This window comes from Protopterus annectens, chromosome 1.part0, assembly GCF_019279795.1.
Source record: "Protopterus annectens isolate FY-2018-M chromosome 1.part0, PAN1.0, whole genome shotgun sequence".
NCBI classification, from domain to species: Eukaryota; Metazoa; Chordata; order Ceratodontiformes; family Protopteridae; genus Protopterus; species Protopterus annectens.
The window spans coordinates 676,847,530-676,860,998 of NC_056725.1; the positions used below are offsets into that span (position 1 = coordinate 676,847,530).

Consider the following 13,469-nt stretch of genomic DNA (forward strand, 5'->3'; position numbering starts at 1 on the left):
AGCACGTTAGTACACGAGAGAAAGACAACTAGGAAAAAAAAATCAAAATTAAGGATTAAATAGAAAAAAAACATTTATCTAAAACTTAAAGCTTGTGAGTTTATAACCATGTATTTTGCAATGGCTGAGTAGGATCCAGCGGATTGGATATGAACCCATCAGTTGAGGACAGAATAAAAATTGACATCACCAGATCAATACATTAAAAAACATAAAACAGGACCCCCAGGTCTCATCTGTTACTTCCAAGACAATATGGAGAATCAGATGAACCTGCAAAGGTAAGAAACTTTTCTCACAATAAAAGACACAAAAATTAAGATGAGACAAAAAATAGTTGGCTCAGACATGGGTAGTGTTCAGACATAATCCCAGATGGTACATCTCAATGTTTCAGAGAAGGACTAGGTCTACTTACTTCTGACAAGTTCTAACTAGAATAAAAATGGAATAAAATCAAGGAGAAATCCTACTCCAAGGCTCAATCACAATAAGAGGAAAAAAAGCTACTGTGCCTACATCATCCAAAAAAAGTGGCATGATCTGTCAGAGATGACAAGGGCATCACTAAGTGTGCGAGGCAGAAACACCCAAAACCAAGGCAGGAAGCTCTAAAAGATATCTCCAATGGCAAAAGAGAGGGGAAAAAAGCATAATACAGAGACAGTAAACAAGGTAACACTATAGAGCTGGTCAAATCAATAAACACAGCAGCTATCTTACACCCCTAACTCAAACATGGAAATGACAACAACAGTGGCATGGAAAAGGCAGTACAATGTAGAGCTGTATTAATGTACAAGTGAAAGAATAAAAGGAAACATGCAGATCAGAGGATATCATGCAGGCCTTTTCTGGATCAGAATCTCCTCTATAACAAACAATCTGAAAAGAGCAAAAAGCTTCTACCACTATAAAAACTTATTACTCACATATCCAAGTAATTCTCTTACCATTAAGATCAATTCTGTAGGTTTCTGGGTTGATGAGATCAATGGTGACCCCTAAGTCAGGTTCTGTCAGCAATTCATGCCTGTGTTGCTTCTCAAGTGATGTGGCTTTGTACTGTACAAATCTGCCCAATGAATATACAAATATCAGCTACAACAGCATAAGCACATTCTGGTTACAAACTTGTTTTATCTGCAATCTTAAGTTTTGCAACAATACTGAGAAGTGACAAGTCAACTTTAAGTATGCTTCACTTATTGCCAATTGAAAAAGATGTTCATGTCTCCAAACCTGTTACAGTATGCTTCTTACATGAAACTCTACCCACCAGTCAAATGTTTCTTATAATAAAAGTGTGACCCATTCCCTTTAAACCAAGAACAAGACTGCAATGCACAAAGACAATATCATTTTAAGTAGTAATCCATATCTTTCCTTATATCTAATGCAGTCTGCTTGCACTGCATTTTGACTCGCTGTGAATTTTCACACTTCCTCCTCCTAGTATTTGTCACAACATATGTTACATCATACAAGCAACGAGGGATGAAGAACTGCATCCAGGATATTATCATCCTCGGCAAACAAAACAAATGGTCCTCTGATTAAGCTGCAATAAAATGGCTGCTCTGCTACAATAGTCAGAGCTGTAGCTAGGTCAACTAGAATCCTGAGTGAATACTTTGTGTCTTTCGGCTTTTCCCGGTTAGGGGTCGCCACAGCAGAACTCTGGTCCGCTAATAATTGGCAGTTGATTTTTACGTGCCGAGTTGCCAGCCCTGACGCACAACCTTCAACGAAGGTACCCCCATTCACGCATGTCTCCACGCAGAAGATGCTCTAGCTGAGAATCGAACCGGACAGCGTCATAATGTGAGGCGACAACACTACCGCAGCACCACCACTGCGGTTCTTCCTGAGTAACCCCCCCCCAATCAACACAAAGTAGAAGACAAAAACATGTAGCAATCATATATTACCCATGACATTAGGCCATCAGTGCTCCAGCACCCAAATCAATAACTCTTCCAAAGGTACCAATCTCATCTTCTGCCACAGGCTATGCCTCACCCTAACTATGGTACTGACAACGAAGTCTTAAACGTATGTAAAGACAAACAACTTTCATTTAAAAAAAAAAAAAGACTGGTCTCAGTCACAGTAGACCTCTGTCCCATCTCAGTCAGAAAAATGAGGCATGGAATTAAAAATGAGTTTGAATATCAGTCTTGGTTAGCATTTAAAGGGTGCTTAAAAATAACAAGGGAAACTGACAGTTAAACAATTTTGACAAAGGCCATCAAAGAAAGCAGGAAATCTCAAATCATCAAAGAGGTAGTAAATAGAAAAAGTTTTGCCTCGCTGACAAATACAAATAGGCACAAAATGCACTACAAGATGACAAAATTCAATTAGAAAAAAAATAAAAGCACATAAACCTATGTTGGGTATTTTGGGTCTAGCACATAAAAATGCAAACTACTGAGTGATGAAGGGACATTAGAACTACAAAGAACATTAAGATATGACAAACAGTTAATTTTCAAGTTGTTAAACTGACATAACATGAATTACATAGACAGTACAGCTGTATTAGAAACTTTTACCATAACTGTAGATGTTTGAGTAGATTCACTTTTGTAGGACTGACTTTTGAGATTCCTGCCTGCAGGAGCCAGAAGACCAACACAAGTACTAAACTTTCAGCCCGAAACCCACTGAACTCACTCTCCTTCCAGCACTGGACATAGACGATATAAAAGGAGAGTCAAACAGAATCATCTCCAGGTCTTTCATGACAAAAAGATTCCAAGGCACAGTTACACAAGATTCAGAGCATGAGCCATCCAAGAATGATGCTACCAAGTGATAAAGACTGAAAGGCTGACAGCAAGGGCTGGGGTGGGGGAAAAAATTAACTTGGTACCCATCCTAACCCTAGGGCAATGGTCAACAGAGAAGGGGGGAGTGGAAGGAAGGAATACTTCTGCAACAGTGAAAACTACAACAATGAGAAGGTTCGTGGTCTGCACTCTTGTGGGAGGAGAGGCTGGACTCTGCCCTTCTGTGCTGGGAATTTCTGGTTAAAGGTTTATAGTACCTGCATATTTGAACTGTATCTTACTGAAATTGGTACACCTTGTTTGCTGTAGCATAGACTAGATCCAGGCCTGCTGAATCTAGCTTTGTTTGTATGCTTGTTATTTCCCTGGAACGCTAATTCCACCTAAAACGCGGCTTCTCAGCGCTTCTGTGGATCCCTAGTGATATCTGCATTGCTTACTGTACTTATTTCCTTGCTTTGCTTGAAAGAAAGTTACTGTTTGTCGTTTTTGCATTTAAGTTACCTGTAACACATTGCACTTGTTTACCTGGCACTTGCTCACTAAAGCAATTATAAGTCAGCACTAAAAATTAAAAGCACTACTCCCTCGCTCCCCATTGGCCCTTGTTTTCAATTATAAAGGAATTCCCAATATTATTCTAGCATGTCCAAAGGTCAGTTGTCAATCTCCTCTCTGGTCCAGCTGGTGAATATGGGAATCTTGAGGCAATGTTACAACTGCCTCATGTACACAGACAACCCTCTCCTCCTCCCAACAAATTCCAACACATGTGAGAGATGCAACCATATAGCCAAACTGGAGGCTAAGCTCTCTCAACTCAGTACTGGCAAAACCAGTCAGGAGGAGAAGGAAACCACACTCACTACAATTCCAGTCTCACATAGACCTACCACGACAGCAAACCAAACACATAATCACACAAAAACATACTCGGAGGCTCTAAATAAAGATCTGCCTAAGCAGCAGAGACCTCCAAAGCAGACACCCAAGCAACCGCTAGGGCTCAAAAGACAAACCCACCTCCATAGGTATCACAAGGGATAAGAAACTAAGAGTAATGCTACTCAACGCTAGAAGTCTAAACCTCAAGATGCACGCACTCGAAACTCTCCTTAGCATGGAGAACATCGATATCTGTGCAGTTACAGAGACCTGGTTCAGGGGTCCCGAGAGCACCCCAGCACTACCAGGTTATACCTCATACCATGCTTTTCGGCTCCAAAACTTGGACCGAACCACAAAAGGAGGGGGAGTATCGATATTCATCAAAGATACCCACACCTCCAGGTTGGTGGCAAAGCACGAAGCATCAGAGACTATCCATGTGCAACTAACAGTGGGTAAAACTGCCTTCCAGTTTATAGCCTGCTACAGACCACCCTCCCAAACCCAGGAACCCCACTCGGCCTTCCTGAGAACACTGGAAAATATGAAGGTCTCTCCGAACACCATTATATTGGAAGACTTCAACTACCCAAACATAGATTGGGAGCATTACTCTAGCTCCAACACCCTTGCCCAAAGGTTCCTAGAATTCATAAACTCAAATGCTATGGAACAACTTGTTACCACTCCCACAAGAGGGGAAAACATACTGGACCTGATCATCACCAACATGGGGACTCTATGCTCCAGACCAGAAGTGTATCCCTTACTGGTAAGATCAGACCATAAACTGATCTCACTGGATATTCACATCCTGACCCCACCCCCTGCCCAGAAAACCACAGTGAAAAACTTCTCTAAAGCAAATTTCACACTCCTCAAAACTGAGGTGGAATCCTTCAAAGCCCCCGGGCCTGTGGAAAATACGGCCCAGACCGCAGAATCCTTTATAAATGCATTCTATGAACACCTTCAGGACTGCATGGATCATGCAATCCCAAATAAAACCAAGACCCAATCCTCCAAAGGCAGACGACCTGTCTGGTGGACCCCAGCCATAAACAAACTATACAATAGAAGGAGGAAGCTACTACATGATAGAGCAAAATCCCAAAAAGGGAAGGCATCTCTGATCAGTATTAGCAAAAACTAAGGGCACTCATAAAATCGCCAAAGGCCAGCTCGAGAAAAATTGCACAGGACACTAAGGATAATCACAAGGCTTTCTTTAGTTATGTTAGGAACCTGGGTGGGAATTCCCAGATATGCTCAGAATTAGTCCAAAATGACAAAAAATGCACTGATCCCACAGACATTGCCAACATCCTAGCTGACAGGTTCAGCGCAAACTTCTCCCCCCTCCCCACCAAAAGGGCAAATATCTATCCCAGCAGAGTGCTGCCCCCCTGACATCTCAGATGCTCAGGTGGGAGCCGCCCTCTCCAAAGCAAAAAACACAGCATCAATGGGACCAGACGGTGTCCCAGGCTGCGTCCTACATGAACTCCAAGAAGAGCTAAACCCAAACATAAAACTACTGTTCAATCTCAGCCTTACTACAGGATATGTACCCAAAGAGTGGCGTACAGCAACAGTGGTCCCTCTCCACAAAGGTGGTGCCTCAACGGACCCTGGAAACTATCGCCCCCATAAGCCTGACTAGCTTGGTCTGCAAAGCTATGGAAAGGATCATCATGGACCTCATAAATAAAGATATTGGGGACCTACAGACACTGGATCCTACCCAGTTTGGCTTTGTTAAGGGCAGATCCTGCCTCTTAAACCTGGTTGACTTCTTTGAAACAGTCACCAAGGCCATTGACGAAGGGAAGGTGGTCCACACAGCCTATCTGGACCTCGCAAAAGCCTTCGATACAATACCCCACTCGGGCATTATAGATAAGCTCACCAGCTTAAATATAAACCCCTATGTCACTAGATGGGTTGCAAACTGGCTCAAGGACAGAACCCACATGGTTAGAATTGCTGGAGCCATGTCAGACTCCAAACCAGTTACAAGTGGCGTCCCACAAGGCTCAGTCCTGGGACCTCTCTTGTTTGGTATATATTTCTCGGAGGTACAGGCCAACACGGAAGGACTGTGGCTGACCAAGTTCGCAGATGACTGCAAACTGGGCCATAAAAGACTCTCTAGCCGACACAAGCATCCTCCAAAAGGTTCTCGTAGAAACAGACAACTGGTGCCAGAGCCATGGCCTCAAGCTAAACGCCAAAAGTGTATAGTCATCCCTTTGGCAAAACAAAGTGCCCACAAATTACCACATAGGTGGTAATCCATTAAGTACAGAAGAAGTAATTAGGGACCTGGGGACCCAAGTTGATTGCAATCTCTCATTTGACAACCACGTGGCCAAAGTGGTTAGAAAAACATTTTATATAGCCCACCAAATCATGAAGGGATTCACATCTAGATTAGGGGAGGTCATCGAGACTCATAACACATCCCTCATCAGGCCCATAATTGAGTACAATGCCCCTTTGGGATGTACCTTACCAAACACCTGCAGCAACTGGAAAGACCCCAAAAGTACCCCACCAAGAGGATCACAGGGCTCGAACAGATGCCGTATGAAACTCCAGCTCTACTCAGTGGCATACCGCCTGCTCAGAGGTGACCTGTGCCTGACGTATAAAGCCATGTCCAACCCGGAATTAAGGGATATGCTGCACCTCAAAAAATCCAAATCCCATCGAGCTACACGCCGAGAGACTTGAACCTCAGCACTGAAATAAGTAGGACATGCTGGAGGGACAGATTCATAACCCAGAGGCTCCCTTCACTCTGGAATAAAATCCCAGTCCAGGTTAGGCAGAGTCCCTCATTGACTCTTTTCAAGAGGAATCTTGATGAGTGGATGGGAGATCGTAGGTTTACCCCGGGTATCACTTCTGTGTCACTGTTAGACAGAGGCACAGTATACTAACCTCGAAAAAGGGCATAGCAAAATTAATTTAAAATGGGTGGCGAAAGCCAAACATACTCTGGCTAGGCTTATAAATGCCCTAGGGCAGATAGCCTAGTATGAACCTATGAACCTATGAAACTACAATATCTACAATTATAGGAAAAATGTAATGCAATTGTACTGTTATTTCTAGTTCTCAGTGGCAGTACTGGCTTTTAGGAGGACTCCCAGAGCTAAGTATGCAATGGAAGGACAGGAATATGAGCACAGGACACAATACTCTGCAGGATGGCAGAGGCAAAAGCTGCCTGGGTTATGGCTTCCAGCCAGGTTGCAGTGTTTGATAAAGATGGGACAGAAAACAAGAAGAGTATGGATTGTTTGAAGGCTTCCCTGAGAAAAGCTATAGTGGCAGTTGTGGCCACAGTGCAGTAAGCTCTTACTCTACTGGGTACTTGTTTCCCATGATGGAGGTAACAAAAGGTGATATGATCAGCAATCCTAAGAGTCTGTGTATTCACAAGCCTGCCTTCATCACCCTTTAACAAAAGCAATAACAAAAAACTGTCCTTTTTCCTTTTGCAAAGGCAATAAGAAACTGGCCAGAGTTTCTACTAAAGTTTATTTTTATCCAGGAGAAATGTGAGGTGCTCTTCTCTAAACGGAGAGTGAAAAACACTGATGGGTTTTGTGTGCAAGATGACTCTGTCCTTAAGAAAAATTAGGAAAAAAACAAAAAAAAACTAGGGAGAGTCTCCTACACATAAAAGCATGACGTTCAGAGATCCTACCTGCTGAAGTCAAGGCTGCAAACACAGCAGTATTCCAGGATAGCAATCTGGACAAGGCCATAAGCAGCTAGATCAAAAAAAAAAAAAAAAAAAAAAAGTAGCAAGATTATTTTCCCTCAAAACAAAAGTGAGGTCCAGATTTGGTGGTACTTCTTTTTTTCAGATGTTTCAGGTGAAGGACCACTTTCAGGAACTGTTTCAGAGGCAGCTGTGAAAGCACAGGGGATTGTAAAGAAAGTCATGTAGATATGGCTGGGGAATGAACCATGACAAATCATAGGTCCACATGTACTTAACAGGCTAGGATCTTTAGAAGCCCAGAAATACATTTCCATGAATAACCCAGCAATGAGAAGAACATTTACTACCCATGAGGGACAAGCGTGCTAAGCCAAGTTGAGGGTATGGTTACCTATCCATTCATCCGTATTAAGTCTAAATAGTGTAGGAAAAGTACTTCACTTCATGTGCAGTGGAAGACCATTCCAAAGTGGTACTATCTGTGATGCACATCTACTCCTATAACATGTTCTATACAATGTTACAAGAGAGATAGCTATTGAGCAGGTATTTATGCCCCCACTGGATTTGCGAATGTACAGCACATCTGACAGGGCAGGGTTTGCATACAATAGGCCTGCTTTTCAAAGGTTTGCTCAATATAGGCGTGGACCAAGGACAGCTGAGCCTTGCTTGTATCCTGTCCACTGTAAAGGCACCTGTGGGAGGACCTTTTCCACTAAGCTACATTGGCTTTTCTAGTGCTAGGTTTCCTGGCCTCTCTTACTACAGTGCAGCATGTCCCCCTCTGAAACATGTGCCTGGTGGGGATGAGATTTAGGACCATCCACCCTATTATCAAAATCATCAAGCAGGGATGTATGACCACTCTATCCCCCCAACATTCTGAGATAAGAACATTACTTCCTGTGGTAGCAAGAATGGCTCTTCCCTCGCAAGGCTTACATAGAAGGAGAATCAATGCTGCCTTGGCTAAAGGGATGTCCTTACATTCACCACTGCAGTATTCATTACAAATGAGATTCCCTGCCATGAAGCCTACCATCCGGCGAGTTTACCATAGTCTGCCATTGCTTTAAGGTACGCTGAATGTCACCTACACACTCCTTGCGTAGCATAGGGCATAAAAATGACATTCAGGCATACCATCATCAGAACTTCTTTGCCGGCCAGTCCGAATGCTGTTTTTAACTGGTCTGTTACCTCAGTCTGTTTTTTGACGTTCTTCTGTTTGTTGGCATTCCGGTAATTACTCCTGTTTGCTGAAGTCCTCACCATTGCAGACAAGTACCTAGTTGGGTTTTTTGCTCTTTTTCCGCTTGTTTTGTGCTGTTTGGGGGAGGTTAAGGTCATCCAGAAAGGGTAAATGCCAGTGTGGAAGACTGATTCCCCATAAAGACCCCCATGAAAAGTGTCTTTTTTTGCCTAGGTGCTGCACACAACCATACATCTTATTTAACTTGTCATTTGTTTGTCCCTAAAACCCTTCATAGTAGGCTTTCTTCCCTTTCTTTATATCTTGAGAACCAGTGTTTTAAGCTTCTTGCTAAAGATACTACAGATGGAAAGTACAGTTGTGTACACTTACCATAAGTGTAGATGTCTGAGTGTATTCACTGTTGCAGTCATTACATTTGGGTTATCTGCTTGCAGGTAGCCCTCAGTCAGCCTGATTAACAAAGTCTTGGGTCCTGCGTCAGTTTCTGTCCCTTCTTCCATGACGTTGGGTCGTCAGGGGTATAAAACATGCAGCCGACGCCATTACATCAGTTTTTCTTGCTTCCCATTAGGAGGGCACCTGACATCTGGGGCAATTAAATATAAAAGTACAAAGATATACCTCCAACAAAAAAGCAAATACACCAAAAAGACTTTTAAGCATAGTAAAGGAAAGTAGAGGTACACCCAAAAGAAGTTAGGGGGCTGGAGGGATGGTAACCAGGACTGCAACAGTGAATACACTCAAACATCTACATTTATGGTAAATGTACACAACTGTACTATGTTCTTTGTGTTTCACTGTTGCAGTCATTACATTTGGGTAGATTCCCAAAGCTATTGTTGGGAGGAGGAATTTAGATAGCATTAGGGCCAGCTATAAAGCCCTGCAAGACTGCAGTGGCAAAGCCAGCTCTGGATTTAGAGAAAATTGGCAAATGATAATGCTTGATGAAAGTATGTACAGAACTCCAGGTAGCAGCTTCTAGGATGTCACTGGTAGGGACGTCTCTGAGAAAGGCTGTAGAGGTAGATGCAGCCCTGGTGGAGTGAAATCTGATCCCCTGGGGGATAGGTTTTCCATGGTGCTTATAGCAGAAATGAATGCAATGGCTTATCCATTTAGAAATGGGTTGCTTTGAAATAGCCTCCTCCTCTGCCCCTGCAGCAAATGCCACCAACAGTTGTTCAGATTTCCTTTGAGGTTTAGTCCTGTCCAAGTAGAATCTAAGTTGTCTGTGCACATCTAAGGAATGCAGTATCCGTTCCCCTTTATTCTGTGGATTGGGAAAGAAGGTTGGCAATTGAATGGACTGATGAAGAGCCACACTGGATACCACCTTGGGCATGAAGGATGGACTGGTTCTGAGGGACACCCTGTCCACATGAAAGACGATGAAAGACTCCACTGCCATAAGGGCCTGTAATTCAGATACCCTTCTAGCTGAAGTGATTGCTAAAAGGAAAGTTGTTTTCCAAGAAAGAAATTTTAAGTCTGCAGTAGCACTGGATCAAAAGGAGGTAGAGAGTTTCTCCAATACAAAGTTAAGGTCCCAGGCTGGGGTTGGAGCTCTCCTGGTTGGTCTCAAATTTTTGGCCCCTCTGATTAACTGCCTGAGCAGTGGATGAGAGAAGAGGAAGATTCTGTATTACAATGAGCTGAAATGGCTGAGGCGTAGATATTAATGGAGGAAAAAGACAGGCCCTTGTGAAGCATTTCAGTTAAGTATTGTAAAATCTGAGGTAAATTGTGAGCTGCTGTGCTCATCCCTTGAGACTGGTTCCAGGCAAAGAATCGTTTCCATTTTTCAGCAGAAGATTTTCTAGTACTAGGCCTTCTTGCCTCTAAAATGATATCCATCACAGGTTTGCTGAGGGATGGTAAAGGAGAGATTAAGTAATTAGCCAGGCTGTAAGGTTGAGTGTGAGAAGCTGAAGGTGCAGAATCTGGTTCTCCTGCTGAGACAACAGGAAAGGAGTCCGAGATAATCATGACACACTGCGCAGGAGGGGGTACCAGTGCTGGTGCGGCCAGTCTGGAGCAATCAAAATCATCCTTGGTTTATCCTGTTAGATTTTTAGTAGTACTTTGGAGAGCAGAGGCAGGGGGGGGGGGGGCATAGACTGATAGTTTTTTCCAGCTGAAGGACAGAGCATCCACTTTCCAGGCTTGTTTGCGGGGAGTCCTTGTGCAAAATTTGTCCAAATTGTAGTTCTGGGGAGAGGCAAACAGGTCTGTATCTAGGCTCCCCATTTGCTTGTCAACATGTTGAAAATCCTTGGTTCCAGTTTCCACTCGTGTGGGTCCATGAGGTTTCTGCTTAGTCCGTCTGCCAGTGTATTTAGTTTTCCTGGCAGGAATTGAGCTTGTAGGTGCACTTGGTAGCTCAAGGCTGTGTTCCACAATGCCATGGCTAGTCTACAGAGGGGGCAAGAATGTGTACCTCCCTGCTTGTTTATGTACCACATAAAGTACAGTTTTGTACCTACCATAAATGTAGATGTCCGATAGGTATGCATCTGCAGTCCTAACATATGGGTTGTCCTGCCTCAGGCAGCCCTTCGGTCGGCCGGATTCCCAAGTCTGGGTCTGGCCTCGGCTGATGTCGCACTTCACCCGACGTCACAGCTGCTGGGGTATAAAGGCATCAGCCGACACCATTTTCCTCAGTGTTTCTTGCCCCAGATGCCAGGTGCCCTCTAGGAAGCCTAAATTTGGATAAATGCAAATAATTCCAAACAGTAGAGAGCAAACAATATATATATATATATATATATATATATATATATATATATATATATATATATATATATATATATATATATATATATATACAAACAAATACACCATAATAGATTTCCCCCAGCTAGCTAAAAGAGGGGTAAATACCCTAGGAATACCACAGAGGGGAAGGAGGGTGGGTAATCCTGACTGCAGATGCATACCTATCAGACATCTACATTTATGGTAGGTACAAAACTGTACTATGTCCTTCAAGGATGCATCTGCAGTCCTAACATATGGGTAGAATACCATAGCCAAACTGGGGGAGGAGGCACTAAGATAAAGATGGTGTAGTTAAGATCCCTTGCAAAACAGCAGTTGCAAAACCTGCTCGGGATCTAGAGTATAAGGGAAGATTATAATGCTTGGCAAATGTATGCACGGAGCTCCAAGTAACAGCTTCTAAAATGTCTTTGGTAGCCACTCCTCGTAGGAAAGGCTGTAGTGGTGGCTGTAGCTCTTGTGGAATGAGGTCTGATATTTTCAGGAGTTGTCTTTCCATGAAAAGAGTAACAAAATCGAAAACAATTTCCTATCCATTTTGAGATTGTCTGTTTTGAAATTGCTTTTCCTTGCATTCCTGTTGCATATGCTACCAGAAGCTGGTCAGTTTTTCTGCTGGTCTTAGTTCTGTCCAGATAGTAGCGTAATTGTCTGTGTACATCCAAGGTATGTAGCAGTCTTTCCCCCCTGTTCTGTGGGTTGGGGAAGAATGTAGGTAAATGAATCGCTTGGTTCAATGAAACTCTGGAGACCACTTTTGGCATAAAGGTAGGGTTAGTTCTCAGAGAGACTCTATCCTGATGGAAGATAAGGAAAGGTTGTACTGCCATTAATGCCTGTAACTCAGATACCCTTCTTGCTGAAGTGATTGCTAGCAGGAAAGCAGTTTTCCAAGACAAGAACTGTAGTTCTGCTGTTGCTGCTGGTTCAAAAGGGGGAAGTGTTAACTTTTCCAGCACAAAGTTGAGGTCCCATGTAGGTAAAGGTGGTTTCCTTGGAGGTTTTACATTTTTGATTCCTCTCAAGAACTGCCTGAGAGAGGATGAGAGAAGACAGGAGGATCCATGTTGTATTCTGCTGAAATTGCTGATGCATGAATCTTAATGGAGGAGTAAGACAGGCCATTGTGGAACAGTTCTGCTAAGTATTCCAGGATGTGTGCTATGTTTGCCAATGAGACATTTTCTCCCTTTGCTGCACTCCAAATGAGGTATCTTTTCCACTTGGCTGAATAAGTTTTCCTTGTGGAGGGTCTGCGTGCCTCCAGGATAATGTCCTTAACCCTCTGAGATAAATCTGGGTTATTTTGTTTTATGCAATATTCCAAGCAGCTAGCTGCAGTGTTTTCAAGTTTGGATGTAGGATCTTGTAGTTCTGTGTTAGAAGTAAGGGACATAGAGGTAGATGCCATGCGTGTGTCCGAGACATGCTTCTCAGTAGCGGGTACCAATGCTGCCTCGGCCAGTCTGGAGCTATCAGGATTACCCTTGGCTGATCCTCTCTGATCTTCAGTAGGACTTGGCACATCAAAGGAAGAGGTGGGAATGCATATGCTGTCAGGTTTTTCCAGCTGAAGGAAAGGGAGTCCACCCTCCAAGCAAGTGGGTGGTATGCTCTTGTGCAGAATTTCTTCAATTGGTGGTTGTGTGGGGAGGTGAACAGGTCTATTTCTGGTAGTTCCCATTTCTTTGTTATGGCTTTGAATATATCTGGATGCAGCATCCATTCGTGAGCATCCGTGGTAGTTCTGCTTAAGGTGTCTGCTAGAGAATTTTCTTTTCCTGGTACAAATCTGGCCTGAAGTTGAATGTTGAGATTCAGGGCCACATTCCACAGGTCCACTGCCATCCGGCATAGAGGATATGAGTGTGTACCTCCCTGTTTGTTGATGTACCACATGACTGTGGTATTGTCCGTCCTTATCAGCAGATGACCCTGTTGAAGGAGTGGTCTGAATGCCTGGATCGCATGTTTCACTGCCAGCATCTCCTTTAGATTTATGTGTAGATTCAGCTGGTCTTGGGTCCATAGGCCTTGTATA

The 13,469-nt window shown here is 43.3% G+C and overlaps 1 protein-coding gene across 1 annotated transcript in view; it reads right to left on the reverse strand.

Moving 5' to 3' along the window:
* Positions 1 to 13,469, reverse strand: part of PAF1 (PAF1 homolog, Paf1/RNA polymerase II complex component) — a 712,617-nt gene that overhangs the window by 599,749 nt on the left and 99,399 nt on the right. The window contains exon 4 of the mRNA XM_044062107.1: positions 954 to 1,075. Within this exon, the coding sequence (XP_043918042.1) occupies positions 954 to 1,075 (122 nt within the window). The remainder of the gene's footprint in view (positions 1 to 953; positions 1,076 to 13,469) is intronic.